A 27,776-nucleotide genomic window follows, 5' to 3' on the forward strand; every position below is an offset into this window, starting at 1 on the left:
CAGGTGTTCTGGGGGGCCCAGGTTTATGGAATATCTTGCCAACTCTCACTTTTCTGATTTTAATTCGCTTCCTCTTGCCTCTCTCTCTCTCTCTCTCTCTTTCACACACACACACACACACACACACACACACACGTGACCAAGTGACTTCCCCTCCCCCCGCCCATCAATTAAGTGTTAAGTAATGCAAAAACATTTTAATATTAGACCAAGAAGTGAATTAGGAAGGAAAGCTTGTTGCATAAGCACAAAGATGATAAAATCCAGTTTAGGCATACGTACTGTTTGCTCCCAGAAACTCCTGCTCCTTCCCGCAGGTATTTTATAGCTGTAACATGTGTGGGTACAGGGAGGTTAGAGGGGAAAGGCTGGGGTGAGCAGTGGATTATAGAAGAATGATTGTTTCCTTTCTCTAGGAGCTGCCTGGAGCAGAATTTCCCCTTCAAAGCCTTGGTAAGAGCAGCTGGGGATAATGAACAGTGGTTAAAGATGCTTTGTTTTACATCCAGCAAAAAGGATCATTAACACTTGGGTTTTTTAACCAAGCCTGTGGAAGGGCCCCTGCTGCTGTTGATAATCGCGGTAACCCTCGGGGTAGTGGGGGCAAAGGGGTGGGTAATTCACCAGAAAATGGTATTCACTGATTTGGATTATGTGCGCCACTGCGCTTCTCCATTCACGTGCTTAATTAAGGGCTTACGAGTACAAAATAAATGAAACTGCACTTCTTCACTGGAACAATCTGGGGAGCAGCAGAAATTCTGCAGAGAGGGAGGGGATCTGCCAGGAAAACAGTGGTACCATCTCCTCATTATGTTTCTGTACTGGAGTTAGTCTTAATGTCACATGACTCTTAAGGGGCAAAAGGCTTGAGACCAAGAGACATCTCCTTGAAATCGTGGTACGGGAGGAGGAGTATAGTTTTTCTTTTCTTTTCTTTTCAAAGGTTTTATTTATTTGAGAAACAAAGAGTGAGCGCAGGGGAAGGGGCAGAGGGAGAAAATCTCCAAGCAGACGCCCCACTGAGCACGGAGCCCAAAGTGGGGCTTGATCTCAGGACCCTGAGATCATGACCTGAGCTGAAATCAAGAGTCGAACATTTAACCGACTGAGCCACCTAGGCGTCCCAGGAGGAGTGTAGTTTCATCTTCATTTTATCAAAGGAGAAATAAAGACAAGGAGCCATGACCAGGACAATACTAGACAGCTAGTCTAGGGTGTAACAGGGAAAACCCCAGAAGGAAGTTGACTCAACCTTATTTGTGACATCATGTTTTACATCATTCAGAAGTTTTTGTAGAAGTCTCTATAGTGACCAACTGGTTGACTGCCTGAGAGTCATTTCCATTTGTTCAGTCCCGAGGCAGGGGCAGGGGAGCGGGGCAAGAGTAGGGGGTGGTGGTGAGAAAATGGAATTGCTTTATCATTCATAGGCAGATCTGGATGGAGGGAAGTGAACCTAGTTCACAAAGGGTTCCCAAATGTACACTGACCACTTTCACAAAGTGCATGGAAGAAGCAAGAAGCCAGGGCTCCAGATTGCTTAAACTAATGCTCCACCCCCTTCCTCTCCATCTCCAGAGAACTGCCAGGACACTCTTGTTGACTAGTTAAGACAAGTGAAATCGACTGGAGGGCTCTACAATTCCCACAAGCCTGTTGGTTCCCCTTTTCTCAGAAGCTTAAAACAAAGGACCTGAAAGTCAAATGACCCAATTTAAAATGACCAGTGTCCCCGAAATAGGACGACTTTATTTTCAGTATTAAAGAGATTAACAATAGTTCTCATTATTCTGACTTATCCATATTCAAACTCACCTGCTCAGAAAGTTGCAGGCCCAGTTTCTAACAAGTCCTACTAATCATTAAGAAAGGACTTACAATAAAGGTTATGTGCATAGGAAAGATCAAAGAGTAGAAAATGCCAAACAGAGGTATCCAGAGAGAAAGAAGGCTTTCTGTGACTGAAATATTTTGTGTCCATGGTTCAGGAATAAGATGCTTCTGCTGGGAGCTGAGAAATCAAGATGAGAAACCTTTGGCATCCCAGTTGGATGTCAGAGTTCTCTGCGGTGGTATTTGTGGCTAGTTTAATGCAAACAGTGGGAGAGAGACCTGAGGAGGAGGAGGAAGAAATTCTCAACCTCTACTCAATCACCAGCTGCAGGGTTAGGACTGAGAACCGACTCCGAATACACTCAAGGCATGACCTTGAAGGGCACTGGGACAACTCGGAAGACGAATCACTTAGTACTCAAGTCAAGCCTGTTGTGAATGAAGGGCCAGCTCAGTTGCAGCCCAGGGCCCTTGTACTGGAGACCCTCAGAAGAGTGGGCACCAGAGGCGAGGATGACGCAGCTAGTTATGTGATTTAAAAGGTAGTAACCCACAAGGATGGAAGTAACAGCCCTCACCACTATTCTGCAGATAATCGACAGGACTCCAACCTGAGGGCAACAGGACTGACTAAATCCCTAGTAATTTCATGTTAGGCAGGATCGTGGGTCATAGCTCTAAGTAGAAGCTATAGGTTCTACTCTATAAAAATCGATGTACAGTATAGATCCAGGAGGCTGGGACACTTAGAGAGTGTGGCAGAACACATGGTCTTCAAAGATCTGCTTCTCTTTTGCTGGGAAGGTCTTGTCACAAACTGGACAATTCAAACAAAGGGTCTGCATGTGCTGCTGCTCCAAGGTGTGATCGAAAATGCCATCAGCAAAGTCAGATTTGCAGGTGGGGCATCTCTTCATGGCGAGCTGGGAGGAAGAGCAGAGATGTCAGTACAGATGGAAGCTGTGTGTGGCAGAGGCCATGTGTCCTGTTCTCTTATACCCTCAGCACGGAGCATAATGCTTGGCCCATGGGAGGTGCTCAAGAAGTAGAGGATGGATGAACAAAGTCACATCTGGAGACACTCACTGAGGCTTTCTCTACCCCAGGATTGAAAGGACCTACTATTGTTAAAGTACTCAGAGAGCTTTCAGCAGAATGGGCACTGGACATACCTTGTGGGGCTGGCTGCCTAGTTCTGGTACCAAACTCAGCTCACAGGGGGAGGTCTACAGCAGAAAGCTGATGGGCGAACTCTGCTTTCTTCTCCGCACCTCAATGGGCTCCCTCAGCTTCGGGTTTGACCCAACTGATCCAGCTGACTTCTGGACTTATCAAAATGAACCAGTCTCCCTATGGTTCTCCCATAACTGGAGCAGGAAGGGACTTTCCTCAAGGATTTTATACTTACCAGGCTCGGGGCCGAACTTTCCTGGATACCTGAGGATCATAAAAAAGATTTCATTCAATGAAAGAAATACCATCCCTGGATTCTCCAGCTATGATCTAGCAGCTGGTTTCTGTAACTCCCTCCCTTCCCTTTCTCCCCGCTGCCTTTGACTCTTTCGCTCTCCGACGTACCATTAACTGCTGACAGAGGGGATCTAGGTCAATGATAAAGGGAAAAGAGGAAAAAATAATGAAGTGGCATTTTCGATAGTCATGTTTATGCTATAGAATCAGAAAAAAACAAACCTCTTTTCAGTATGGGGAAAATGAGATTTTAATTAAAACAGTCACGATTTAATAAGAAAGCAATTTGAGAACAGATTTTAAGACTGAAGCCATGCAAACAGGTATTTTTAAATGAAATGCTGAAAAATATTTTTAAGGAGAAAATAAATGTGTACCCCTGACTGCTGTAAAGATTTGATTGTGACTCTTAAGAGAACACGACTGCTTTAAACTGTCCAAGAAAAGGAAACGAGGTCTTCTATCACTTTTGGAGACCAAAGAGGAAAAGTTCCCTGTTCCTTTGTCCCTGGCAAGAACAATCTGACCCTCTGTCCTTGAGTGACAAGACTGGTTTTCATCCCCATTTCCTGTCCTCCAAACCGCCCCGGGGTCTCTGTGGGGCACGTTCCCGCTACCCTTGGTCACGTCATCGGGGTGGCTACCATAACTGCCCATTCCTGGGCGGCATACCCCACCTTTTACGCTTCCATTTCCAACTTAATTAGCTTCCTCAGCTTTGTATGTGTATATCTTCTACATAGACACATTTCTCTGATTTATATATTTGGAATAGAGCCACGGGACTCAATTTGTGTCTGCTGCCTCTAGGCGAATGATCTGATTTGCGTCTTCTAGATTCAGATTTATTTCTCAATTAACACTGCTCGCCTGGCAATCTTTCTATTGGGTCCTCGGCTTCTGCCCAGCAAGTCTTAACAATGAGACTGGCCTTAATTAGCATCTCAGGCCAAAAAAAGAAAAAAAAATGTAGTGGGGGAAAGGGATGCAGGCAAGGGCCTTCTAGCTCAAATGGCAGTTGTCTTACCAGAATATGGGTTTCCAAAGACAAGTCCTGGGTTTTGTCCGGCACCTCCTTGATCTGAAGTAGGTGCTTGATAGGGCAAAGAGTCAAAATCCAGACCCATGTAACTCAGCAATCTGCTGTTCTCCCTCTTCAAAAGCTATGGAGAGAACGTTTAGAGAGACATGTTGGAAGACGACAGCAAAGAATTGACCACAAGCAACTGGCTAGGGGATGCCCATTAGGGGTGGTTCTCAATGAACAATGTGGGGGTGGAGAATCCCAGGAACTGACAAATCGTAATTCTTCTAGGGGAAGCACAACCTCCACACGCAGAAGATCTGAGTTCTTTATGCCTGAATTTAAATGTATACTGAATTTTGTTTAGATTAATACAAAAAAGAATTTTAAGTCTCTACATACATACCAACTGAAGTGGGGTACAAACGTTGTATGCATATATGAGGGGGGCGGGAGCTATATTAAGGTTGAAGCTGTTGCAAATTATTGAGAGCAAAATGCTTCTTTTAGTCTTTCCTTCCTAGAACAATTTTCTTACACAATGTGAATATTCATCTGATACAATTTCCCCCTTTTTTTTAATTAAGATTTTTTATTTATTTATTTGACAGAGGGAGACACAGCGAGAGAGGGAACACAAGCAGGGGGAGTGAGAAAGGGAGAAGCAGGCTTCCCGTGGAGCAGGGAGCCCCGATGCGGGACTCGATCCCAGGACGCTGGGATCATGACCTGAGCCGAAGGCAGACGCTTAAACCAAGTCGCCCCCCACATCTTTTTTTAAAAGATTTTATTTATTTGACAGAGAGAGATACGGCGAGAGAGGGAACACAAGCAGGGGGAGTGGGAGAGGGAGAAGCAGGCTTCCCGCGGAGCAGGGAGCCTGATGCGGGGCTCGATCCCAGGACCGTGGGATCATGACCTGAGCCTAAGGCAGATGCTTAACGACTGAGTCACCCAGGCGCCCCTACAATTTCCCCTTCTTCACGTTTTATCCTTTCAAATGGATATACCAACAGAGAGAGTGAAAGGAGGAAGGAAGAGAGAGAGGGAATGAGGGAAAGAATAAGAGAGAATAAGTTACAAGGAGAACAGATAGCATTTAAAAAGTTCTTAGAAAAAAAAGTAAACTGCCCCTTCACATCTTTTTTTAAAAGATTTATTTATTTATTTGACAGGGAGAGACACAGCGAGAGAGGGAACACAAGCAGGGGGAGTGGGAGAGGGAGAAGCAGGCTTCCCGCCGAGCAGGGAGCCCAACACGGGGCTCGATCCCAGGACCCTGGGACCATGACCTGAGCTGAAGGCAGCTGCTCAGCGACTGAGCCCCCCAGGCACCTGTGCCCCTTCACATCTTAAGAGGGCTTTACTATAGCTCTTAACAAAGCTTTCAATTATCAGATCGTTTCCTCCCTGTTGCAAATTGTGTATATCTTCCCTCCCTCTCACCGCCCTGTCAGACTATACCAGAAAATCGAGATTTCAAAGTCAAGCTCTGTTTATCTAAATCGGAGGATGAGGATGAGGAAGACAGGGCCCGAAACAGACCCCTAAGGTCCCTACAGTCCTGAAAGGCATTGTAATAAATGACATAATCAAAGCTAGAGATGATCACTTGGAGGCACAGCCAGGAAGGGTTACAGAGAGGGGAGAGATGGAGAACCATGGCAGGTGTAGATCTAGGAGCACAAGCCAGAGTGCATGGACACCTAACTTTGATGCAAGAGCAGGAAAGTGCCTTTAAGTACAGCTTTGTAAAAAAGTTTTTTTTTTTTAAGATTTTATTTATTTATTTGACACACAGAGAGAGATAGCAAGAGAGAGAGAGGGAGAGAGCACAAGCAGGGGGAGTGGCAGGCAGAGGGAGAAGCAGACTTCCTGCATGAGCAGGGAGCCTGATGTGGGGCTCGATCCCAGGACCCTGGGATCATGACCTGAGCCGAAGGCAGCGGTTTAACCAACTGAGCCACCCAGGTGCTCCTAAAAAAGTTTTTATTTATTGTTTTTAATAATCTCTACACCCAATATGGGGCTTGAACTCACAACCCCCGAGATCGAGTCGCATGCTTCTCCAACTGAGCCAACCAGGTGCCCCCAAGTGAAGCTTCTTTATTTGCTGCCATCATCCTCAGTCAACCAAGAATAGCTTGTGTCTAACCCACAGCAGAAAACAAATATTGATTGGATGAATGAATGAGTGAGTGAATTAATGCAGAGCATTTTATTAGGAGCCTACCATGGGTCCAGCCCTGGCACAGACTGTCACTACTGCCATGGTTTGGCAGCAGAAGAAAAGGAAAAAGTTGTGCTGAAGGAAATGGGTCCCTTAGCTAGCCTAAAAATGATGTAGGATATTATTCTCCAAAGACAATACAATAGGTGTGAAGTTAAAAGCAAAATGAATTAAGTTAGATCTTCATCAAGGCTGTTCCTTTCAAGTTGACTATTGCCATGGCAAACAAGTTTCAGTTATAGAACCAAGAGAGGGTTCGTGGTAGATGAGGAAACCAGATTAAATTTACTCGTAGGAGCAATGGTCTCACCCATTGTCCCAGAAAGGGCTCTTTTATTTAACTTGTTAATCACCACATCTCTGGGTCACCCTGCTCCTTCTTAAAACCTTGGGGTTTCCAGGGGTGCCTGGGTGGCTCAGTCAGTGAAGTGGCCGACTTGATTTCAGCTCAGGTCATGATCTCAGGCTAGTGGCACGGAGCCCTGCGTTTGGTTCCGCGCTCAGCACGGAGTCCTCTTGAGATTCCCTCTTTCCCTCTCCCTCTGCTCCTCCCCACCACAAGCTCGTTCTCTCTCAAATAAATAAATAAATAAATAAATAAATAAATAAATAAATCTTTAAACAAAACACCTTGGAGTTTCTAGCCTGTTGTATACACTTACATCATTTTCTCTTTCCAATCTCTCTTTCTCTCTCTGCAGAACATTACATATAATCTTGTTCTCATTCAGTGTTTTTGACAGACCAGAGTTCTCGTCCTGTCAATAACAAAAAACAATTGGGATTAGGATCACATATTGTCATCTGGATCCAAGGTGGGGTACCACAAGGGCCTGTAGAGGATCTGGATTCCCAAAGTGGTGGGGGGGACTGAGGTGGGGGAGGAGGCAGCTGGGGTGCAGAGGACGTATGGTGGAGGCGATGCTGACTTAACAGGGAAATGATTTAATAAAATGCCTGAAGGCCTGCCCTGGCATCGAGATGCCGTTTTCTTTTGGTTTAGCTGGTAGTATAAGTGACCAAAGAGAGGAAAAGTCATAAGCTTGGGAAAAGCCCCAAGGCTGACTTATCAGAATTAGGGATAAGTGGAGCCCTGTTTTAACTGCACCCAACCATGGAAACAAGCATCTTTGTCTTGAATAAACATCTCACTCGATGTAGTGTGAGGCACTTAGGTCGATGTGACGCCCTCAGTGAGGACAGGCATCTGCACTCAAGGAGTGTGAGGCACTTAGGTCGATGTGACGCCCTCAGTGAGGACAGGCATCTGCACTCAAGGAACACTGAGGAAGAAGGAACCCTGGAAGGCATTTATCCAAGGCTACAGGGAACCCGGACTGAGGTGTTGGGCGTCCCGGTGTGACGGGCTGACCTAATTTCATAAACCCCACACTGGTAGGCATGCTTCCGTGCTTCCCATCTCCTACCTACAGACAGACACGTGCACATACCTCACAGAAACACTTAAGCTAATCCTACTAGTTGTGTTTTTTGTTTTTTTTTTCCCGAGATTTTTTATTTGAACGCTGGTGCCCAAACCGCTGTGCGCTTCTAGCCGACCCTGAGGTAGTAACTCGAGAGGGGCTACCCGATGACAGGGCTCACTGCAGGCTCCCGGCTCCCCATCCCCAGTGGCTCTTGTTGGCTCTTCTGGTCCTGCTTCACTTCCTCAAAAGGCAGAAATAAGAAAGGGCTATCTGAGTCTGCACAGAAACCTGCTCAATGGTTACAAAACCTTCCCTGAGACCCGCGGCTAGACTGGGGCCACTACTTCCGGGGACCCCCAGACTGGTTTCTGGCCGCACACTCCATCCCTCCTCTTTTTAGCAGAAAGAAATGTTTCTCTTTAACAAGGGGGGGGCAGTCCTCTGGGCTTGGTCTAGGAACCATAGACCTTCACACCCCTGGCTTCCTGGGCCCCTGAGCTCTGTCACCTACCAGTTGTGCAGTGGCCCTGAGTTGCCTGATCTGTCTGTGGAGTCGTTGACATTCTTTGTACTTCTCTAAGAAACAGGCTTTCCCGGCCTCTACCTTTGCCTTCAGGCGCTCCACCTCTTGTACTAACTGCTTCTCCACTGCTGTTTTCTTGTTCCTAGGCGCCTGAAGTATAAGACACACAGTCCCTCGTAGTTAGGGGCCCTTTGCGTATGTGAGGAAGAAAGAATTAAGCCCCTGGGTCTTGAAAAATATGCCACGAAAACCCAGGAAACCCCTACCTGCCACAAGGAGGTTCAAACCTTTGAAGGGCTATAGCTTATTTAAAACAGTGTGGCCACAGCAGAGGCCACAAGCTCCAATGTGCTGGCGGGGGGCCGGGACAGTGACGTTGCTGAGAAGGAGCTGAAGGCCACCGGCCAGTGGAGGCTGGAGGCGTGGGGCAGAGGGAGCAGGAACCACCCAGCCCGGGTGTCGCTGCTGGGTGGGGATGCAGGCTCCGTGCTGCCAGAGCCTCCAAGTTTTCAAGAGGCTAGAAATACATTTTTTTTTTTTAAATGGAAAATGTTTCCATTTTTAATTATTGGTAGCCAGTTCAAGTTTTGAAAAACACCCTCTAGGCCAAATGAGACATTTCTCTGGGCTAACCTTAACCTGTGAGCGGCAGCTTTTCTAACTTCCTTCTCCTCTTTATCATGCTAAAGTGTCTAGTAGCTTCCATATGGTTGGTACTCTGCTAGTTGATTGAATAATGGCTGAGTGAACGATACCGCATACACTGCAGAGACGATATGACTTAAAATCCCAACAGTTGGACATCCTCCAGACACCGGGGTTTCTCATACCCTTATAGCAATTCAGATAATGGGCTTCCTGGTAGCCGTCATCACCACGAGGCCTCTTTTCCAACAATCTATTCTAGGAATTTATCAGTCAGTTGGGCTTTCATTACTATATTACTATAGCTCAGAATAATTTAAAATGATAATTGCTAATATTACATTAACTATAACAAAAATTTTGACGGCTGTAATATTTTCTAACCAAAGAGCTTGACTTTATAATCCTTCATGTGTCTGCCCCCATGATGAGAAGGGGGTAGGGGGTGACTCTGGGTGATTCTTGACTCAAGGCTCTATTGACGAAAATCTGTCATGAAGCTCTTTAAATATCCCTCTGCCATTCATCACACCGTAGAAACGGCCACCTCTCCTAAATGTTTTGTAGATGACAAATTCTCTGTCCCTCTGGGACATCTTGTTAGATGTCCAACGGTAAACACTATTCTCCTCTGCCTTTTTTAGCCTTTCCGTCCCCTGGAAAGAGGCCCTGTCCCTTCCTGCGCGCAGGCTCCCTCCCACAAAGCCGTCCAAAGACAGACGTGCCGTTAACTCCCGTTGCTTCTTCACGGCCGTCATTTCTTCCTCCTTCATCTGCTCTACTGTCTGCTCCAGCTTCTTCTGGTGCTGCCCCTGTACAGAAACAGATGTCGGTACCACTGCTGGGCAAAAAAAGGCACACACGCACTGGGGGAGGGCCTGCTGAGCCCATGGGCAAGCAGCCGGCGGACAGAGAAGCAAGTCTCCCCTTACTACTTCCGAGAAGAGCCACGAGATCCCTCATCTCAGATGGCTTCCTCTGAGACCCTTCCCACAGCTGGCAACAGCCGTATATGACAGAGGACACAAAGAACTATGTATATATTTTCTCGCAAAGGCCCAAAAACGTTGGGTCCGTCCGTGACTCTACCTGTTGTGTCAAAGTGAGAAGGAGCTGGCTATTTTCCTTTTTCAGATGCTCCAGCTGTTCTGTCTTATCTTGGTCTCCCTGCACAAGCTTCTCCATTTCTTTCTCTTGAGTTGACAGCTGGGCCTAAAGCAAAAACAGTGAATATAGCCAATATGATATAAAAGAAAGAAAACTGAACAGGAACAGTGCTGTTTAATGTGCACTAACACACAGAAGTGTGCGCTCCTTGGCAAATCCCAACTGCCAAATATCCCTAGAACGCCCACTTTTCCGCTCTCCGTCACTCCCTGTGTCTAAGACTCAACTGAGGAAAAGTCAACAAACCACTCTTTAAGGCATAGCTTAGAAACCAAGAGTGATTCAGCTGTTATCTGCTTTACATTCTAGACTTTTTTTTTTCATTCTAGGCTTTTGAGAAAGACTTTGCTTGAAAAGATTTTGTAGCTAAAAGCAAAAAGTTTGAAAAGCACTGGTAGAGCTGACAGTCCTCCATCTTAAGAGTTCATGATAAATATAGACTGAATAAATTATTCAGTTCCTTGTGGACTGGGACTATAAAAGTTAACAGTGTGTGTGGGGAGGGTCAAGAATAGAAAACTCCGTGAACATTTAGTCTGATGCTTTGAAAGGTCCACTGGGGCACTCGCTACAGTGAAATGCATCTCTCTCTCTCCGGGCCGCCACGGAGGAGTGATGGCCAGGGTAAGACAATGCACTTTGGCAAAGATTTGGAATTACCTACCTGGAGCTGATCCACTCGGACTCCCATCTTCTCATTTTCTGAGGACATCTTTTGGTTTTGTTCTTTCAGTCTGTGGAGGTGAAGAGGACTAAGTGAAAAAGACGCTGATTCTGGGTCAGATGCCCCAGGCCTTCGATGACTTAAGGCTGCCGTGACCCTAGGCTGTGCAATTAGTTTAAAATCCATTCTTGTTCACTCCTGTTTCAGCTTCCTGACCTCAAACTGCAGGTATTCGACACTTCACGCTAATACTTGAATTCCCGTTACTTCGCCTTACCACTTGGATACTAAAGCTCCAACCTAGAATCATACCTATCACTGCCAAAAGAGGAACACTGTTTTCTAACGAGTTCTGCAGATCTAATCTCACCCTGCCCCGAGGTGTCTGTAACACAGCAGTTCCTCCCATCTGAGAATCACACTCACTGAAGCAGCTCTGTCTCCCAGTGGTCCTTCTGCGCCTTCACTTGCTGTTCCAATTTCTTATTGGTGCTCTTTAAAGTTTCTAGCTCCTCCTGCAGATTGAGACGTCAAAGGAACAGACCATTTCTAAGACAAGTTTTAGTATCTCAGCTAGCCGACAAATATTTACTGAGCTGTTTACTACATGTCAGGCACTTATTATATGTCATGACACAACAGTGAATGAAATATCCAAGTAAAGGGGTTTCCAGATTAGAATGTTCTTAATCTGTTCTCTCCACGAAATGCATTCACCTTAATTTCTCTCCCACCAGAGCTTGTTTTTGTCCATTAACTCATTAAGCAAATATTTAATGAGTGCCTATGAGGCACTGTTCCTTCACTGCAGACACAGCAGCGAATGAAATAAAGTGGCTTTTCTCTTTGAAAGGTGCTGTCCCATAAATTCACGAACACCGCATATGTAATTCAAGTTTAGGAGCCACATTTAAAAAATTAAAAAGAAACAGATACACTTAATTTTACTAATGGTACATTTAACTCAATATATCTAAAATATTGCTTCAATATGTAAGTAAGAAGGAAATACTTTAATTTTTTTCATATTAAGTCTTCAAAATGCGATATATCCTTTACGCTTACAGCATATCACAAGACGCCATGTTGCCAGTGTTCAAGAGCCACGGGTGGCCAGTGGCCCCCGTACTGGGGCTACACATTTGGTTTTTCTTTCCCAACTTCATTCTGCACTGAAGCCAACCTTGTCCATCAATAACAACTCCCTGCTTTTAGCTCCAAGATTGACAAATTTATTATCTTTTAAAAAATAATTTTTAAAAAACTGTAGGAATCCATACATCAAATTTTCCCTCTTAATCATTTTTAAGCCTACAGTTCAGTGGCATTAAGTACATTCACATCGTTGTACAACCGGCACCACATCCACTCACAGAACTATTTTCATTTTGCACACAACCATGAAAACACTGACTCCCTGTTCCCCCCACCGGTGCCCCCACTCCCAGCAACCACTCCTCTACTCTCTGTCTCTAAGAAGTTGGCTACTCCAGGTACCTCATCAGTGGGATCACATGCTATTTGTTTCTCTGTGTCCGACCCATTTTACCCGGCTAATGTCCTCAATGTTCATCCATTCTGTAGCCTGTGTCAGAATTTCTTTCCTTTTTAAAGCTGAATAATAATCTACACGCTAAACCATGTCTATCCATCTATCTGTCACTGGACACTTGGGCTGCCTCCACCCTTTGGCTGTTGTGAAAGATGCTATTATGAACATGGGTGTACTAGTCTCTCTTTCAGAAAACAAGTACTATCAATCTCTCTTTTATAGAGAGGGAAACTGAAGTTCAGAGATGTTAAGAAATTTCCCCTGCTTCATCAAATAATAAGTGGGAGAACCAGTCTGTGTGACTCCAAAGATGGGGTTCTTAACCATTGTATGGTCCCGGCTCTAAAACACATGGGTTTTCCTGCCCATTTTTATTGTTTTTAATTTTTAATTCCTAAAAAACATGGGTTTTAACATCAAAAAAATCTGAGCTCAAATCCAAGCTCCTTTCAAAGTCATGAACTGTTGTGACATTGAGCAAGTCGTTAACCCAACCTCTCTGAGCTGCTAGGTGGTTGTAAGGATTAAGTGAAGCGATCTGCTTAATTACAGTGCCTCACTTACAGTGTACATAGTAGGTGCTGAATAAATACTGGCTTGTGTTATCATGACAACTAGTAGCTAGTTGGTAGGAGAGCTAACCCAAGAAGCCAGACCCTCTGATTCCTTGGCTAGAACCTGGCAGGTGAGCTGTAGGGCTCCTGGCCAGGACACCGGTTCCTGACAGACAGACTGAATTACACCTCTGCCACCTCTGTTTGTTATCTCACTGCCTGGAGTAGGCCAGATCTGTAGCCTGGACCTGTCACCCACACTTCTCTACCAGCCCAGGGCTGAGGACATCAAAGGCGTTTGTGTGACAGCAATGTATAAAGAACAAGCTGTCTGGGAGTCAAGAGAAGTGGGTCCTAACCTAGTGTGGTCACTAAACTGACCGCTTCCTCTCTCCTCTGGGCCTCAGTTTGCTCACCTGTAGATCAGGGGCTCTACAGATGGTGACTGCCAAGGTTTGCATGTTCTGGAACTTCTAAAGTATGACCTCAGTGTAATTAGTTTATAGTCCTTAGAGAAGACTCTCCTCTTTAGCTCCTTGCATTATCAACTCTCATTTACTATCCACTGATTGGAAGGATGTTTCAAAAGAGAAGTAACAAAGAGTTTGGGTAACCTGAAACCTTGCTTTTATACTCGCTACTCTCTCAATGTCCACATTCTAGCTAATCAGAGCAAATAGATTACATTCTACATAAAGTAGGAAGAAGCAGTCAGACTGCCTGGGTTTGAATCCTGGCTCCATCACGGATTAGCTGTATGAGAGATTATGTACCTAAGCCTCAGGTTTACTCATCTGCAAAATCGGGGTAATAATAGTACCTATTCCAAAGTTTAAATAAAGTAATCCATATAAAACTTTTAACACTGTGCCTATTCAAAGATATTAGTATAAGAGAGTAAGATCACAAGCAAAACAGAAGGTGGTGCTGGATAAGAGACACCATCCAATTCTGACCTCTGTACTCCAGCTTCATGTTTTTCGTTTGTTTTCAGGTTCATGTTTAACTAGCAGCCATACCTCCTTCTTGTGGAGCTCAGCCTGCATGTCTGAGTTCTGCTTCTGGAGGCTGACACAGCTGTCCTTCAGCTCCTGGTTTTCTTTGCAAAGCTCCTTATTGTGCTGCTCAATTTCTTCCACCTCACCCTACGAAAGAGCATCTGTGAATTCATATTTGACCCTTTATAGCTTGATAAATATTCAAGTCCCTCTAGTGGAACATTCCCATAGGCTGGGATGCTGAGAGTCTGGTGGATTCCCACTCACACAGCGACATCTATGTACCCTGAATGGGATCACCTCCTCAGTATGTAGGGAAGGGGGTAATGTAGGTATGTCTGTATAACTGCAACATTGAGCCTGTCATTACCAAGAAAGAAAGACAAACAACATTAAGGCCATAAAGAGTTAAAAGGCAGAATGACAGAAGAATCTTGCACGTAGATTCTTCTTGCAAACACTTACTACTCTTTGTCTTTCCTAATGGACTTAGCTCCTAGAGGCCAAGACAGCAGGTGATAAAATCGATTCTTCACTGCCTACCAGAGTGCTGGATGGAAAGAGGATGTCCTGTGAGATAACTGAGCGAATGAATCTAATGAGAGATAGGGCGCCTGGGTGGCTCAGTCGGTTAAGATCTGCCTTCCGCTCAGGTCAAGTTCCCAGGGTCCTGGGATCGAGCGCCACATCGGGCTCCCTGCTCAGCGGGAAGCCTGCTTCTCCCTCTCCCACTCCCCCTGCTTATGTGGCTCACTCTCTGTCTAATGAATAAATAAAATCTTAAAAAAAATAAACGAACTGAGAGACACAAAGCACATTTGGTGTATCCCTCCTCAAAGGAGCTTATAAATTTACCGTCGTGGTAAGATGTGCAGATGACCAGATGTGTAGATGCCCAAAATTAAGCAACTGGAAAAGTTAAGGGAAAACTGAATGCCAACTGAGTTACAGCAGCTTTAGAGAAAGGAGAAATCACTTATTGTTGTGATTCTTTTCAATGTTCCTAAGTCATTCCTGAGCAGGTTTGAATGGGTACTATATACATTTTTCCCAAGAGTATCTGTTAAGACATTCAATAAAGGCTTATTGATCCAAATTCCACCCTATCCTGAAATTACTACTCTTAATGGCAGGAAAGGATTGAGGTGAGATGTTCACAGACCTGAGTGGTAACCACCAGGATGTCCTCCTCATTTTCTGGACGGAACTGGAAAGGGATACTTGCTCCCCGGACCACACCATCCTGATCCACATAGCAGAACTGGTAATACTCATCATCCTTGGGCAGGTAATAAGCTGAAAACACAACATGATTTTTAATCCAAAATAAAGTCTATTAAGAAAACTAAAAATCTGGAAGTCTTTTATCTGCCCTAGAAATCTTAAGCTCAAGGGAATTAGTCTTAGCTGCTGTCTTCAAATACCTTTGATCTAGGATTTTTCTCACCTTTGAACTGGACTTCCTGCTGTTTGGCTGATTCGCTTTTTAGGTCAACGGGCAAAGTGACCCACATGAAGGTGTAATACTCACGGGTTGTCTTCCATCCCACCTGCAATGACAGAAGGCTCTCACTCAGTATCTGAAAGTGCTCAGGGGAAAACTCATGTGTGCTAGGTCTTCTTAAAATGCACTTACTATTTATTTGTTTATGTTGAAAATACAATAGAATGAGTCCCTTATGATATGTGGTATGAGGTCTGATACGACTAGAAACTGGCACACACACAGTCCAGAATACCTGGCTCAGAAGGAAATGAAAACCGACCCCTTGACACCCAGCACCAGAGTTCTAAAAATTCTATCACCACATCAGACAGAGAACGGTGAGTGGCTGGGGAAAACAGTGAAGACAGTTCTGGGGTTGTGAATCTGATCCCGCTACCTTCTCCCAACAGTGTTCTTAGAACTTCTTAATCAGAAAGCCCTTCTGACCCGCCGTCTCCATGGGTCAGTCCTCTCCTGTGTCCAGGCCAGTCTTGTCACCCACACTGACCTGGTTATACTTGTGTATTTAAAAAAATGCCATTTTTGAATCAGGTGCATGTGGAGGGGCAAAAGGGTTCTTAGATTATGAGGTAGGTCCCAGATAACAGAGTCCAGTCTATAGAATTTTCGTGTTTTTCTTTTTCTTTTTTTTTTTAAGATTTTATTTGACAGAGACACAGGGAGAGAGGGAACACAAGCAGGGGGAGTGGGAGAGGGAGAAGCAGGCTTCCCGTGGAGCAGGCAGCCGGATGTGGGGCTCGATCCCAGGACCCTGGGACCATGACCTGAGCCGAAGGCAGACGCTTAACGACTGAGCCACCCGGGTGCCCCACGTCAGTGTTTTTCTTAATGCATGCTTAATGAAGGCTTTTTGGTACAGATACTGACAACAATCTGGCAGTCATAGAGGCCTCCTCCAGGTCTTGAATGCAATAAGTCATGATATAAGGATACTATAAAATATGCCTCAGAGCAGAAAGCTGGCTAAGTGGAAAATATTCTCAGTAAATGTGAAGAGGGGTAAAAGATGCCTCAAATCGTATCTGGAGGATAAGGGCACACCAGAGAATAGAAAGGGAGCCATTGTGTCTTCGAGGGGAGAACACTCAGCAAATGAGAAGTGAAATTACATTTATTGCCATATTCTGACCCTGCCTGAGCCCAGTGGGAAGAAAAAGAACTAAAAATAAATTCCATTTTTATATACGAAGGAATCAGTGCAGGGTTGAAAAGGCTACACTGAAAGCTCATCAGAACATACCAGGGCATGTTTTAGTGTCTCATTAATACACACCCCATTGCTGTGTGCATCTCAGGGCCACCGCGGCCTATGGTGGTACAGGAAGCAAGAATTTTATGGAGTCTTCATTCACATCCTGGAGTTTCTTAATGCACTGTGACCAAAATACCATCTGGGAAGGCCTAAGAATTACAGCAGTCTTGGAGCAAGGAAACAACTTCTGGCCACCTGCAATTTCAGGCCTTGGCCCCTCCACCTGCGTAGTCGTAGTCCCGGGTGGGCCTCTCGTGGCATATGTCCCCTCTCGGAGCCCTTGGAAACATTTAAATGCCCAGGGAAAGAAGAACATGGAGCACAGGGTTGTGCACTAAAGGCAGGACAGCCAACTCCCACTTACTTTAGGCTCTCTCATTGCTGGGAGCTTTTGCTATATTGAGAAGATGAAGCATATAGCACATTCCCAAAAACAGTTCACAAGCGTCTGCTTGGTGCCAGGAAGGACCAGTGTCAGGACTGCTGAGGAGCTGAGGAATATGGTTGAGACTGCACCGCAAATGGTTCAGTTGATGGAGCATGCGACTTTTTTTTTTTAATTAGAAAAAAGGAAAAAAAAATTTTAAGTGATCTCTACCCTCAGTGTGGGGCTTGAACTCACAACCCCGAGATCAAGGGTAGCGCAGCTCCACCGACTGAGCCAGTCAGGCACTGCGAGCACACGACTCTTGATCTCAGGGTTGTGAGTCCGAGCCCCATGTGAGGCGTGGAGTTTACTTAAAATAAAATTAAAAAGAGGGGTGCCTGGGTGGCTAAGTGGGTTGAGCGTCCCACTCTTGATTTTGGGTCAGGTCATGATCTCTGGGTCGTGGGATTGGGCCCTGCACTGGGCTCTGCACTCAGCTTGACACTCTCTCCCTCCCTCTGCCCCTTCCTCCCCCGGCTCGCTCTCTCTCTAAAATAGATAAAGTCTTTAAAGAGAGAGAGAGAGAGAGAGAGAGAGAGAGATTATACTACAAGAACACCAGATGAGCTTTCCAAGGGAGATATGAAAGATAACACTTTATAGTCAACTCTCTACCATCTGTTGTTCATATGAATTCAGCAGAATAGGAAAAAAAGCAGAGGTTTAGGAATCACGCAGACTTGTTCAGCATCTACTCACTGGGAAAGCCACCATCTCGAGTATATTCATTTTATTCACCTGTGCATAAGAGATAACACCCCCTATCTAAGGGTACTGCTGTGCTGTGAGGTTCAGTTAGAAGGCACACACATGCACACACAAAACCTCAAGGACATTGCACATCATATGTTCTCAAAAAGTCTGTGTTCTCTTTATTAGTCTTAAAACTTTCTTTCAGGCTTCTAGGTAGCCATTCGAATCAACAGTTTTATGGACAATGAACGATAAGAGGCCATTTTTTGCATTAATGGTTTTCTTTATGGAATCATGGGGATACCTCTGAAATACACATGACATTCCAAAGATGCATTCTCAAAAAATATTTTTTAAAGATTTCATTTATTTATTTGAGAGAGAGAGATCACAGAGGCAGAGGGAGAGGGAGAAGCAGGCTCCCCACTGAGCAGGGAGCCCGATGCAGGGCTCGATCCCAGGACCCAGAGATCATGACCTGAGCTGAAGGCAGCCGCTTAACCAACTGAGCCACCCAAGCACCCCTCAAAAATGTTTTTAAACATTTGTTTTTAAAAAGCGTTAAGATTTTCATTTGGTTTACGGTCAAGTCCTCACTGGAATTTGCTAAGTCCTTGGAAAATACAACCAGTCTAGGCAAAACAGAAATATAACTGTGTTGAAAAAAAAAGTTATAGGTTACATTTCATTTTTTTTTAAAGCTTTTATTTATTTGAGAGAGAGAGTGAGCTATCACGAGCAGGGGGAAAAGGTAGAAGGAGAAGCAGACTCCCCATTGAGCAGGGAGCCCGACATAGGACTCGATCCCAGAACCCTGGGGTCATGACCTGAGCCAAAGGCAGACATTTAACCGACTGAGCCACCCAGGAGCCCACAGATTACATTTCAAAGATGAATAAGCAGTTTTCAAACTGTCCTCTTTTTGAATTATCTGTAGCTGCACTGTCCAGAATGATAGCCACTAGCCCATTTAAATTAATTAAATTTTCATTAATTCTAGCCACATTTTAAGTGCTCAATACCCACATGTGGCTAGAGGCCATCGTCCTGGACAGTGAAGGTACAGCTCCATTGTAGAAAATTCTACTCGACAGCTTTGCTACATATGGGGAAGAAAAAAACAACAATCATCTTCCAAAATAGGAAATACTCCAGTGTGTCAGTTTTCTGTGTCAGGACATCCTTCAGTCTAACGAGTCAATATCCTGCAGTCTCAGGAGGTGTCCTGCTATCCCTGCCTCTAAACACGAACTTCCATGGCTCCATCAGTTAGCTTAGAATTCCAAACAATTAAGGAAAAGTAACTCTGTGAGGGATGTGAATGAGCACCAGCTCCTCCACAGTGCAGTCAAGAATGACGTCTGACGAACCATGAGAGACGATGGACTCTGAGAAACAAACTGAGGGTTCTAGAGGGGAGGGGGGTGGGGGGATGGGTTGGCCTGGTGATGGGTATTAAGGAGGACACGTACTGCATGGAGCACTGGGTGTTACAGGCAAACAATGAATCATGGAACACTACATCAAAAACTAATGATGTAATGTGTGGTGACTAACATAATAAAATTAAATAAAAAAAAGAATGATGTCTGATTTCAGGATGAACATTGGCAAACAAGCACATGACATACTGAGGTGTCAAAACAAAGGTCACTGATCTTGGAACTCAGCAGTGTAAATTACTTAAATTTGACCTTTATCTTCTGTCTCTGGATATAATAGGAAGATCGGTCATTACGGGTGTGTGTGTGTGTGTGTGTGTGTGTGTGATGTGAGGGACAGAGAGAGACACAGATTGGGGGAGAAAGGGAGGCAGAGAATAAGTTGACTATAATTAAAAAAAAGTACCATTTCTGTACTTGAACTAGGAGAGGTCCCTGAGGGACCTCAGAAAATTTCTATCCCTGGAAATCTTTTCAAAGCAAGTCACACTTATTCAGTAATAAACTTCCTGCATGCAGGACGTCAAACCAGGTAACTTCTTGACCTCCTTTTCAGATATTTAATACTCATATTAAAACAAATTAAACACTCTTCTAAGTAAGAAAGCAATGTTTAAGGTCACAGAAATTACATAAGGGGCCACTCATCCCAGTCAACTCATAGATGAATATTTCAAAATAGGATAATTTAAAAACATTTACATTTGGTCTTTGAAAGCATAATAAAACTTGGGGGCTATATGATTTGCCATCTTATTTTGGCTTGCGACTTAAATTAAAACTTGAGTCCCACAGCACATGTAGGTGTGTGAAGGGGGAAGTAGGGAAGTATCAGGGAGTTTAGTTTAGTATTTTATTTTTATTTTTTTAAAAGATTATTTGTTTATTTGACAGAGAGAGCGCACAAGCAGGCAGAGCAGCAGGCAGAGGGAAAGGGAGAAATAGGCTCCCTCCTGAGCAAGGAGCCCCATGTGGGGCTTGATCTCAGGACCCCAGGATCATGACCTGAGCTGAAGGCAGTTGCTTAACCAACTGAGCCACCCAGGTGCCCCTAGTTTAGGATTTTTTAAATTGGCCAGGGGTGCCTGGGTGGCTCAGTCGGTTAAGCATCTGCCTTTAGCTCAGGTCATGATCCCGGGGTCCTGGGATCAAGGCCTGTGTTGGGCTCCCTGCTCAGCGGAGAGCCTGCTTCTCCCTCTCCCTCTGCTGCTCCCGCTGCTTGTACTCTCTCTCTGTCAAATAAATAAAAATCTTAAAAAAAAAATTGTTTTTTAAATGGCCAGACAGAAAAAAAAGAAGAGGTGTGGGGCTCCTGAGTGGCTCAGTCAGTTAAGTGTCTGACTTCGGCTCAGGTCATGATCTCAGGGTCCTGGGATCGAGCCCTGTGTCAGGCTCCTTGTTCAACAGGGAGTCTGCTTGTCCCTCTGCCCCCTGCCATTCATAGTTTCTCTCAAATAAATAGATAAAATCTTAAAAAAAAAAGGCCAGACACAAGATGTAAAATGCTTATAATACACAGACGGTCACACACGCAGGTATTGAAGAGTCACCTCTAGTTCCCAGTCACTTGGTACTAAATTAACCACTTACTCTAAAGATGCCAATCCAATCCTTTCGGCGGGGAATGAAATGCTGGGTGAGTGTATAATAGCATGTGACATCCCCTCCAGGGACATAGAACTTCTCCACGCTGTTAAAGATGACCTGAGAGAAATGACAATGATCCAGCAAGACAGCTGACGTGGGGGGATCTTCTAGTGTCTCTTCCATGGTGGGCGTCCTGTTACGAGATATGGGATAGTTATTAAGGCTCAGAAAGGGCTGTTTGAAATGTTGGAAGATTTCTGGGCTCTCACCCAGGGAACATTCCATTCGAGGCAAGTCGGGAAAAGCAAAAGCCTGACAGGGATTGAGATCATACAACTTGCTTTCTGTTTCACTTTGAGCCATTTTGCATTCATAGCTTCCTGTGCTATAAGAACTTTCTAAGAATGTCTTTGATCTCCACCACAGGCACCACCACCCTCACATACCTTTATTCTCTGCTCATAGCTTGTTTGTTCCACTTCTTCTAAGTGCCTTAAATAAGTAAGGCAGCCTCGAGGAAAATAACCTGAGCTGGGAATGGTTAAGACCTAGAGTCTAGATTTTTCATCCCAACAAGTCCTGTGACTTCCTGAATATCAATTTCTCTAGATTTCAGCTTCTCGATTCATTCCATTTATCCTATAATTATCGAGTCTTTGCACTCTGCTAGGAGCTGGGCATGGGTGCAGGAAGAAAGGTGGGGTTGAGAGCAGATTATCTGACATGCACCGGTGACAAGCATGGGTTCTGAAACCAGAATGGTGAAGTTCAAATTCCAGCCCCACTACCTATTAGATGCATGAGCTTGGGCAACTCACTTAATCAGCCGGGCTCTATGCCTGTTCCCTCACCTGTAAAACGGGGCTACTAAAACACCTACGTCATTTGGTTTTCCATGAACATTAACTGAAATAATGTAAAGTCTGCAGGCCTTAAATCACTACCTGCCATAGCATCACACAAAGTAGAAATATGTAGAATGACAGAATAAAGTATTAGCAGAGTCTGCAAGAAGAAAGGACTTGCCAGATGTTAGTGATTTTCTTAATATTGTGGGGTGTTTTGTTTTGTTTTCTGGCATAGGCTTTGCCCTCGAAAGGGTCCCAATGCAATATGGCAGTTAGATGAGAAAACAAGTGACCGACAGAAGGATGGAATCAGTGCAAAACGCTCTTGGGTTCAAAAGCGGGAGAGATGCAACTGGCTAGGAAAATGAAGAAGAGCTTTGACAGGTGAGTAGAAGCCTGGATAAGCCCTCAAGGAAGATGAGCCTTTGGGCTTGGGGGTGAGCAAATTCCAGGTGAATGGAATGGCATGCATAAAAGCAATGAGGAAAGAGAGAAATGCCGCCCATGTTTGGAGGATAGCAAGTTGGATCCCTATTTCTAACACTGGGGATATAACCTGTATTTCACCTTTGCAGGTCACGGTACAGATAAAATGTGATCAAGCATGGCAAACTATTTGGGAGGTAAAAACAATATAGAAAAGAATCAGAGTCTTTTGAATTGCTGAGATCTGACACTTACTGCCTCTCAAAAGTCACCTGCTCCATCTTCTAAATGCTCCCCGGGTCTAAGATTTAGTGAGCCCATGCTCCTCAACCCAGGGTTTCACTGGGAAATGGAAACAATATGGTGGCAGTATACAGCAGCTGAAGGAGAGCTGTATACAGGGGACTACTATATGATACCTTACAACTTTGGCTGCTGGAACACGTTGGAAAAATGTATACAACTCAATTTTTAAAAATAAATACAATAACCAAAAAAACACAGCCCTTCTAGTCCTGCCTGACCCTACTTATTTCCTGGTTTTATTTTCAACGCTAAACCACCAGGTCTCTTCTTCCAACTCCTCCAGTAGTCAATTTTCTCACAGAGAAGGCAGGGGGACTTTGGTGGCACTGAACTGTCTATTCTTGGGATTAAGCTAAGGAACTAGGAAATGTATTAGCTTTCTGGTTTATGACACAGTTTTGCCACATCCTTAACCTCAAACCTCAGATCAGTTTTTCTGAGGAAGGGGGACGTCTCATTCCAGTCTAGGTCAGAACTAGTTCCACATATACGCTGTTGCCTGTGTGATCTCTTGGATGCTATGGGAGGGTGGGCAGGGAGATATCTCAGCTTGCAGACCCCTTTCTTTTCCAGGGGTCTCAAGTCTTACTGAGGCCAGCATATCCCCTCTGTCAGCCTGGAGCAGCATTTATCTGAGTTTGTAAAATGACTTAATCTGTTGTCTTTGGATCATAAAGAACACTCAGGTAAGAGTGGCTTCAGGGCCTATCTCTCAATTAACCTAAGTACCCAACTCCCTCTTCTTTTACTTCATAACACTATCACCCCTGTATACACGACATAATGCCTAGCCTGTAGTAATTGCTGATTAACTATTCACTGAGTAAGTGAAATGCATGTGATTCATCAAAAAGTGAAAGGAAGGGGCTTTGTAGGTAAACAATGGTGTGAATGACCGCGCGGGGCTAATTCTTTTTTTAAGCCCTGCTCTTAATTTGTTGGATACCCTTAGAGAAGCTGCTGTTTCTCAGCTTTCTCTTCTCTAAAATAGGGTGAAGAGATGATAATCTCCAAGTGCTATGTCAATTCTTGGTATGGCTGGTTCAACTGGCATAGCTGGTTCAAGTGGCATGGTGCCAAAAAAACAAAAGGCACAGATTTGATTTCCTTAAGGACCCATAAAATTCACACTCCATTACCCACCTTCTACACACTCAAACTCTCTGGCAAGCTGTTTTGCAAATGGATGTTACTCAGAAAGGCAAGACCAGCCAAGGGTATGAGGGCTTCGTACATCCTCTTTCCTGCTAGAAAAACAATCAGTCTATAAGCTCATAAACAGAACACTGAAGAAAGGACATGTGCGCACGCGCACACGCACACACACACACAAAGACACAAAAGAGCTCATGTTGAGGCTTGAGAGTAGGGACAGCCAGTGGAAACTAGCTCTTTTCATTCATCTGAACACCTGATCATCTATCTGGAAGTCAACAGTCTTGGTTCCTTGCTTATCAAATATGTAAGACTCCATGAGGTCTCCCATTTCAGAGATCTCATCACCTTCCCGGGATGACTCAGAGGGCACCTAGTGGCTCTCTAGGTATTTGGAATTCAGTTGTTCTTGAAATAGGAAACTCTCCTCTGCGGGAGACTGGGGAAGGGGTTGAGGAGGCAGGCAGAGTGGAGAACAGCCATGGCTTGCTTCTCTGCTTTTTACCAAAGCTGAGGACAGAAAAGGCCATGGGTGAAAGGCCATGAGTATAACCATGCTAATCTGAACTGGGTCAGCAAGGAGTTACCTCATTTAGCTCTTCCCGGAAGGAAGGTATCTACTACTATATTAATTTTTAAGGTCAGTGACCCTTAAAACCCTTTCCTCCCTCCCAGTGATTAGGTTCCTCGGGAGAAATGGGTTCTGACAATGGCTGGGGAAATCACCTTTCTGGCAAAGCGGTCCAGAAAGGACTGTTTGTGGAGGGGGCAGAGAGGATATGGAGGAAAAAGTAGAATGATTTAAGCATCAACTTCTCCGTCTTTAACAGCTCCTCCCACTATAGAATCTGCCCACCATCCGCTTCTAATTCTGACCATATCCATGGAGGGAAGTGAGACGAGCTAGAAAAAGAGCAAAAGTTAGGGGCACCGGGGGGGCTCAGTTGTTGAGCGTCTGCCTTCGGCTCAGGTCATGATCCCAGGGTCCTGGGATTGAGCCCCGCATCGGGCTCCCTGCTCCGCAGGAAGCCTGCTACTCCCTCTCCCACTCCCCCTGCTTGTGTCCCCTCTCGCTGTGTGTCTGTCAAATAAATAAATAAAATCTTAAAAAAAAAAAGAGCAAAAGTTAAATTTAGAAAACTGGAGAGCTACGAAGTCATGGAAAAGCAGTGGGATGAATTTGGCCCCCGAGAAATCCTGGGATGGTACTCCACCTAATTCCCTCTTCCTACCCTCATGCCCAAGACTAGCCACACGAGGAGTGAGCAGGGAAAACAAATAGGGATGTCTAAAAGCAAACCACTGAGTAGGGGAATATAATGCAGAGATTCTACAAACTGTCAGAAGCACTTTACTTGGACTCTGATTTTTTTCAGCTCAGTTTCCAAAAGGATTAGGGTCCTCAGAGGATGTATGCAATAACAGGCGTGTGTTTTAAAATGAGTCCCCTGAACTGGCTTCTGGCTTCTAAGAAAACCTGACACATTTTCATCTAATGAGCTTTTCAAGCCTAATATACTACTCCCAGGACTGTTCCATGAGGGCAGAGATTCTTTTACGTTCTCCTGAAGAAAAGGAACAGCTAATTCTACTTCTGCCCTGTGTGAATCTGTAAAGTACACAGATATGCTTTTTAGCAGAAAAATTTAAAAATATTATAAAGCTTCCTGGTTCAGATTCTAACAATGCAAATACTCAACCAAATCAATTCACCAACTTTCCTAAAGATTTTCCCCATGTGTGCTGAACCATGAAGAAGAAATAATCTTATTTAAAAATAACTTAAGTTCTACTGTAGAGTTATGCCCAACATTTTTACATTAGCCTTTCATACTGGTGGGCACATGTTTAGAGAAATGAAAGGCTATCAGTTTATCTGGATTAGTTCACAAAAGGAAAGCAAATGTTCCCACAGCTAAGAAAGAAATGCAAATCAATTCATTTGGGAACAGTAAAAACAAAAGATAAGCAAAAAAACCCCAAACTGCATTTCATCTAATTCCTTCATCCTGCTTATGTAACTTTTTAAACTAGTAGCCATTAGCAAAATGTATGAACTGATTTGAATCCCACTCCTCCAGGCCCTGGAAGAGATGCTTGCTCGAAACTACCCTTAGAGAACCTGGACAGTGGCTACTATGGCCCTGAGCAAAAGCAAAGACACACAGTCACTGGCCTTCAAATTCTTGAGCTCCTTGTTCTAATCCAAAATTTCCAAGTTCATTCTAGTTCTTTACCTAAAATCTTTCAGAGTGCCTTAGAGAACTTGTATACCTCCAGGAGGCTTGTAATACTCCTCATTAACAACTGCTGGGATTGGCTGCCCCACTTGTTCGAAGCAGGCCCTCAGCCATATCCCACACCAGCAGCTCCAGCAGTATGGGGCAAGGAAAGAAAAACAGTTGTGGGACATGAGATGCAGGCAACCAGAAGAAACTGTGTGAAAGCCTCAACTCTGTGTCCTAATCCTCTATTTAATTTAACTGAGATGGTACACTTTTCCTTGAAAGGGGTGACTGTGCTAACCCCTGAAGTGACATGAGTGGTGACAGGGTTTGAAGTGTAGTGGAAAGGGAACTAGGCTAGGAGCCAAGGGACCTGGGTTCCTGTCTTAGTTCTGCCACTAACTAGCTGTGGCATCTTGGCTAAGTCGCACTACCTCCTTTTAGGCCTCAGTATCCTCATCAGTAAAATGCACGGATCAGGCTAGAAAATCTCCAAGAAACCTTCCAGCTACAATGATGATCCCAAGTGAAAGAAAAAGAAAGTGAAAGAGGTCATATTAATGATCTTTCTTTTCATCTAAGGAAATAAAGAACCATGGTATTATATCAACAAGCACAAAGTGTTTAAAGAGCCCTAGATGTACTATCTGACTTGAAAGATAATACTTGTTAGTGCTGTGTAACTCTCACCACCTTTCTTGGGGTCCTTTCCACTCCACAGCTGTCATTATCTGCTAAAAGGTAGAGTTTCAGGTGGAGGCCCTTTGAAAATATCTGTGAAAGTGAGTCACCTGGATATTCCCTAATTATGTACTCTACATAATCTACAAAGACATTAAAAGTCCTCTGTTTTAGATGGTTTTTGCAACGGGGGAAGTAAGTTACAATAGATAGCATCTGTATTATTCTACTCAGCTCCAGCAATGGCCACTTGTTGGCTTGCATCGGGAGCAAAGAATCCAAGTGATAGAAAAAGGTTAACATGCCCGGGAGGGGTTGAAATCATAATGGGGGAACATTAGCCCTTAAATTAAATTGGGTTGATGGTAGCTGTGGGGAGGGGCTTCGGGAGATCAACGGTAAAGAAGCAGGTCATTACGCTCTGGTTGCTTTCTTCTGCCTAGAGTATGTCCAATTACAGAAGGCTTTATCTGAAGGAAAGAGACTTTAGGGATCAGGCCTACTCATAAGACAGGGAAACTGAGGCCCAAAGAGAAAGTAACTTGCCTAGGGTGACGGGGCACAGTCCCACCTCGGCCTCGTAGCAAACAGCGATGCTGATGCGGTCAAGGGCAGGGATTAAGGAACTACCAAAGATCTCGGCCCGCGCGGGAGGCGGGGGAGGGGGGGGGAAGAGGGAGGAGGAAAAGGGGGGGCGGGGGGTGGTTGACGCCGTGACGTCAAGACCCCGACTCCCGTCAGAGGGGTTCCTTCTGCTCAAGAAGCCTGCCACCCGGCCACAGGCACTGAAGCTCTGCCCTCCTGGGGAGAAAACTGCCCCTCAACCCTCCAAGGCCGCAGACGGGGCTCCAGGGGCTCCATGTCGCCACTCACACTTACTGTCACCCTGGAAAGATGAAAGGAAGTGAAAACCGAAACCAGCCGCACCTCTGCCTGCCCAAGGTCCTTTCTGAAGAGTGGAAGCCTGAATTTGGGGAACCCGAAGGCCCAACTGCCCCTAATTGCCCTCCTTCAGTCCAGGGACTCACCAGGGGTAGCAGCCGGCGTCGGCGCAACAGCAACAGGGCAGGGACAGGGACAGGGGCGGGGCTAAAAACCCAGGGGAGAGCTGATCCCATCTGGTCCCGCCCATACGCC

At 44.9% G+C, this 27,776-nt stretch overlaps 1 protein-coding gene across 4 annotated transcripts; it reads right to left on the minus strand.

Annotated features, from left to right (window-relative positions):
• Nucleotides 1–1,710: 1,710 nt before the first annotated feature.
• On the minus strand, nt 1,711–27,776 carry CALCOCO2 (calcium binding and coiled-coil domain 2). Of its 4 annotated transcripts, none has more exons than XM_027625968.1 (13): nt 27,668–27,776; nt 21,002–21,191; nt 15,538–15,640; nt 15,253–15,386; nt 14,112–14,237; nt 11,413–11,501; nt 10,987–11,056; nt 10,245–10,367; nt 9,881–9,967; nt 7,223–7,318; nt 4,334–4,469; nt 3,245–3,273; nt 1,711–2,759 (listed from the first exon to the last, which is right to left on the minus strand). In XM_027625968.1, the coding sequence occupies exons 1-13, from the start codon at nt 27,769–27,771 to the stop codon at nt 2,583–2,585; spliced, it is 1,464 nt and encodes a 487-aa protein (XP_027481769.1). In that variant the 5' UTR covers nt 27,772–27,776; the 3' UTR covers nt 1,711–2,582. The 4 variants fall into 4 exon arrangements, with proteins under 4 accessions (XP_027481769.1, XP_027481771.1, XP_027481770.1 ...); XM_027625970.2 differs by lacking the exon at nt 27,668–27,776 and adding an exon at nt 27,567–27,587; XM_027625969.1 differs by lacking the exon at nt 27,668–27,776 and adding an exon at nt 23,722–23,825.

This window comes from Zalophus californianus, chromosome 16 (assembly GCF_009762305.2).
Source record: "Zalophus californianus isolate mZalCal1 chromosome 16, mZalCal1.pri.v2, whole genome shotgun sequence".
In the NCBI taxonomy this organism is placed as follows: domain Eukaryota; kingdom Metazoa; phylum Chordata; class Mammalia; order Carnivora; family Otariidae; genus Zalophus; species Zalophus californianus.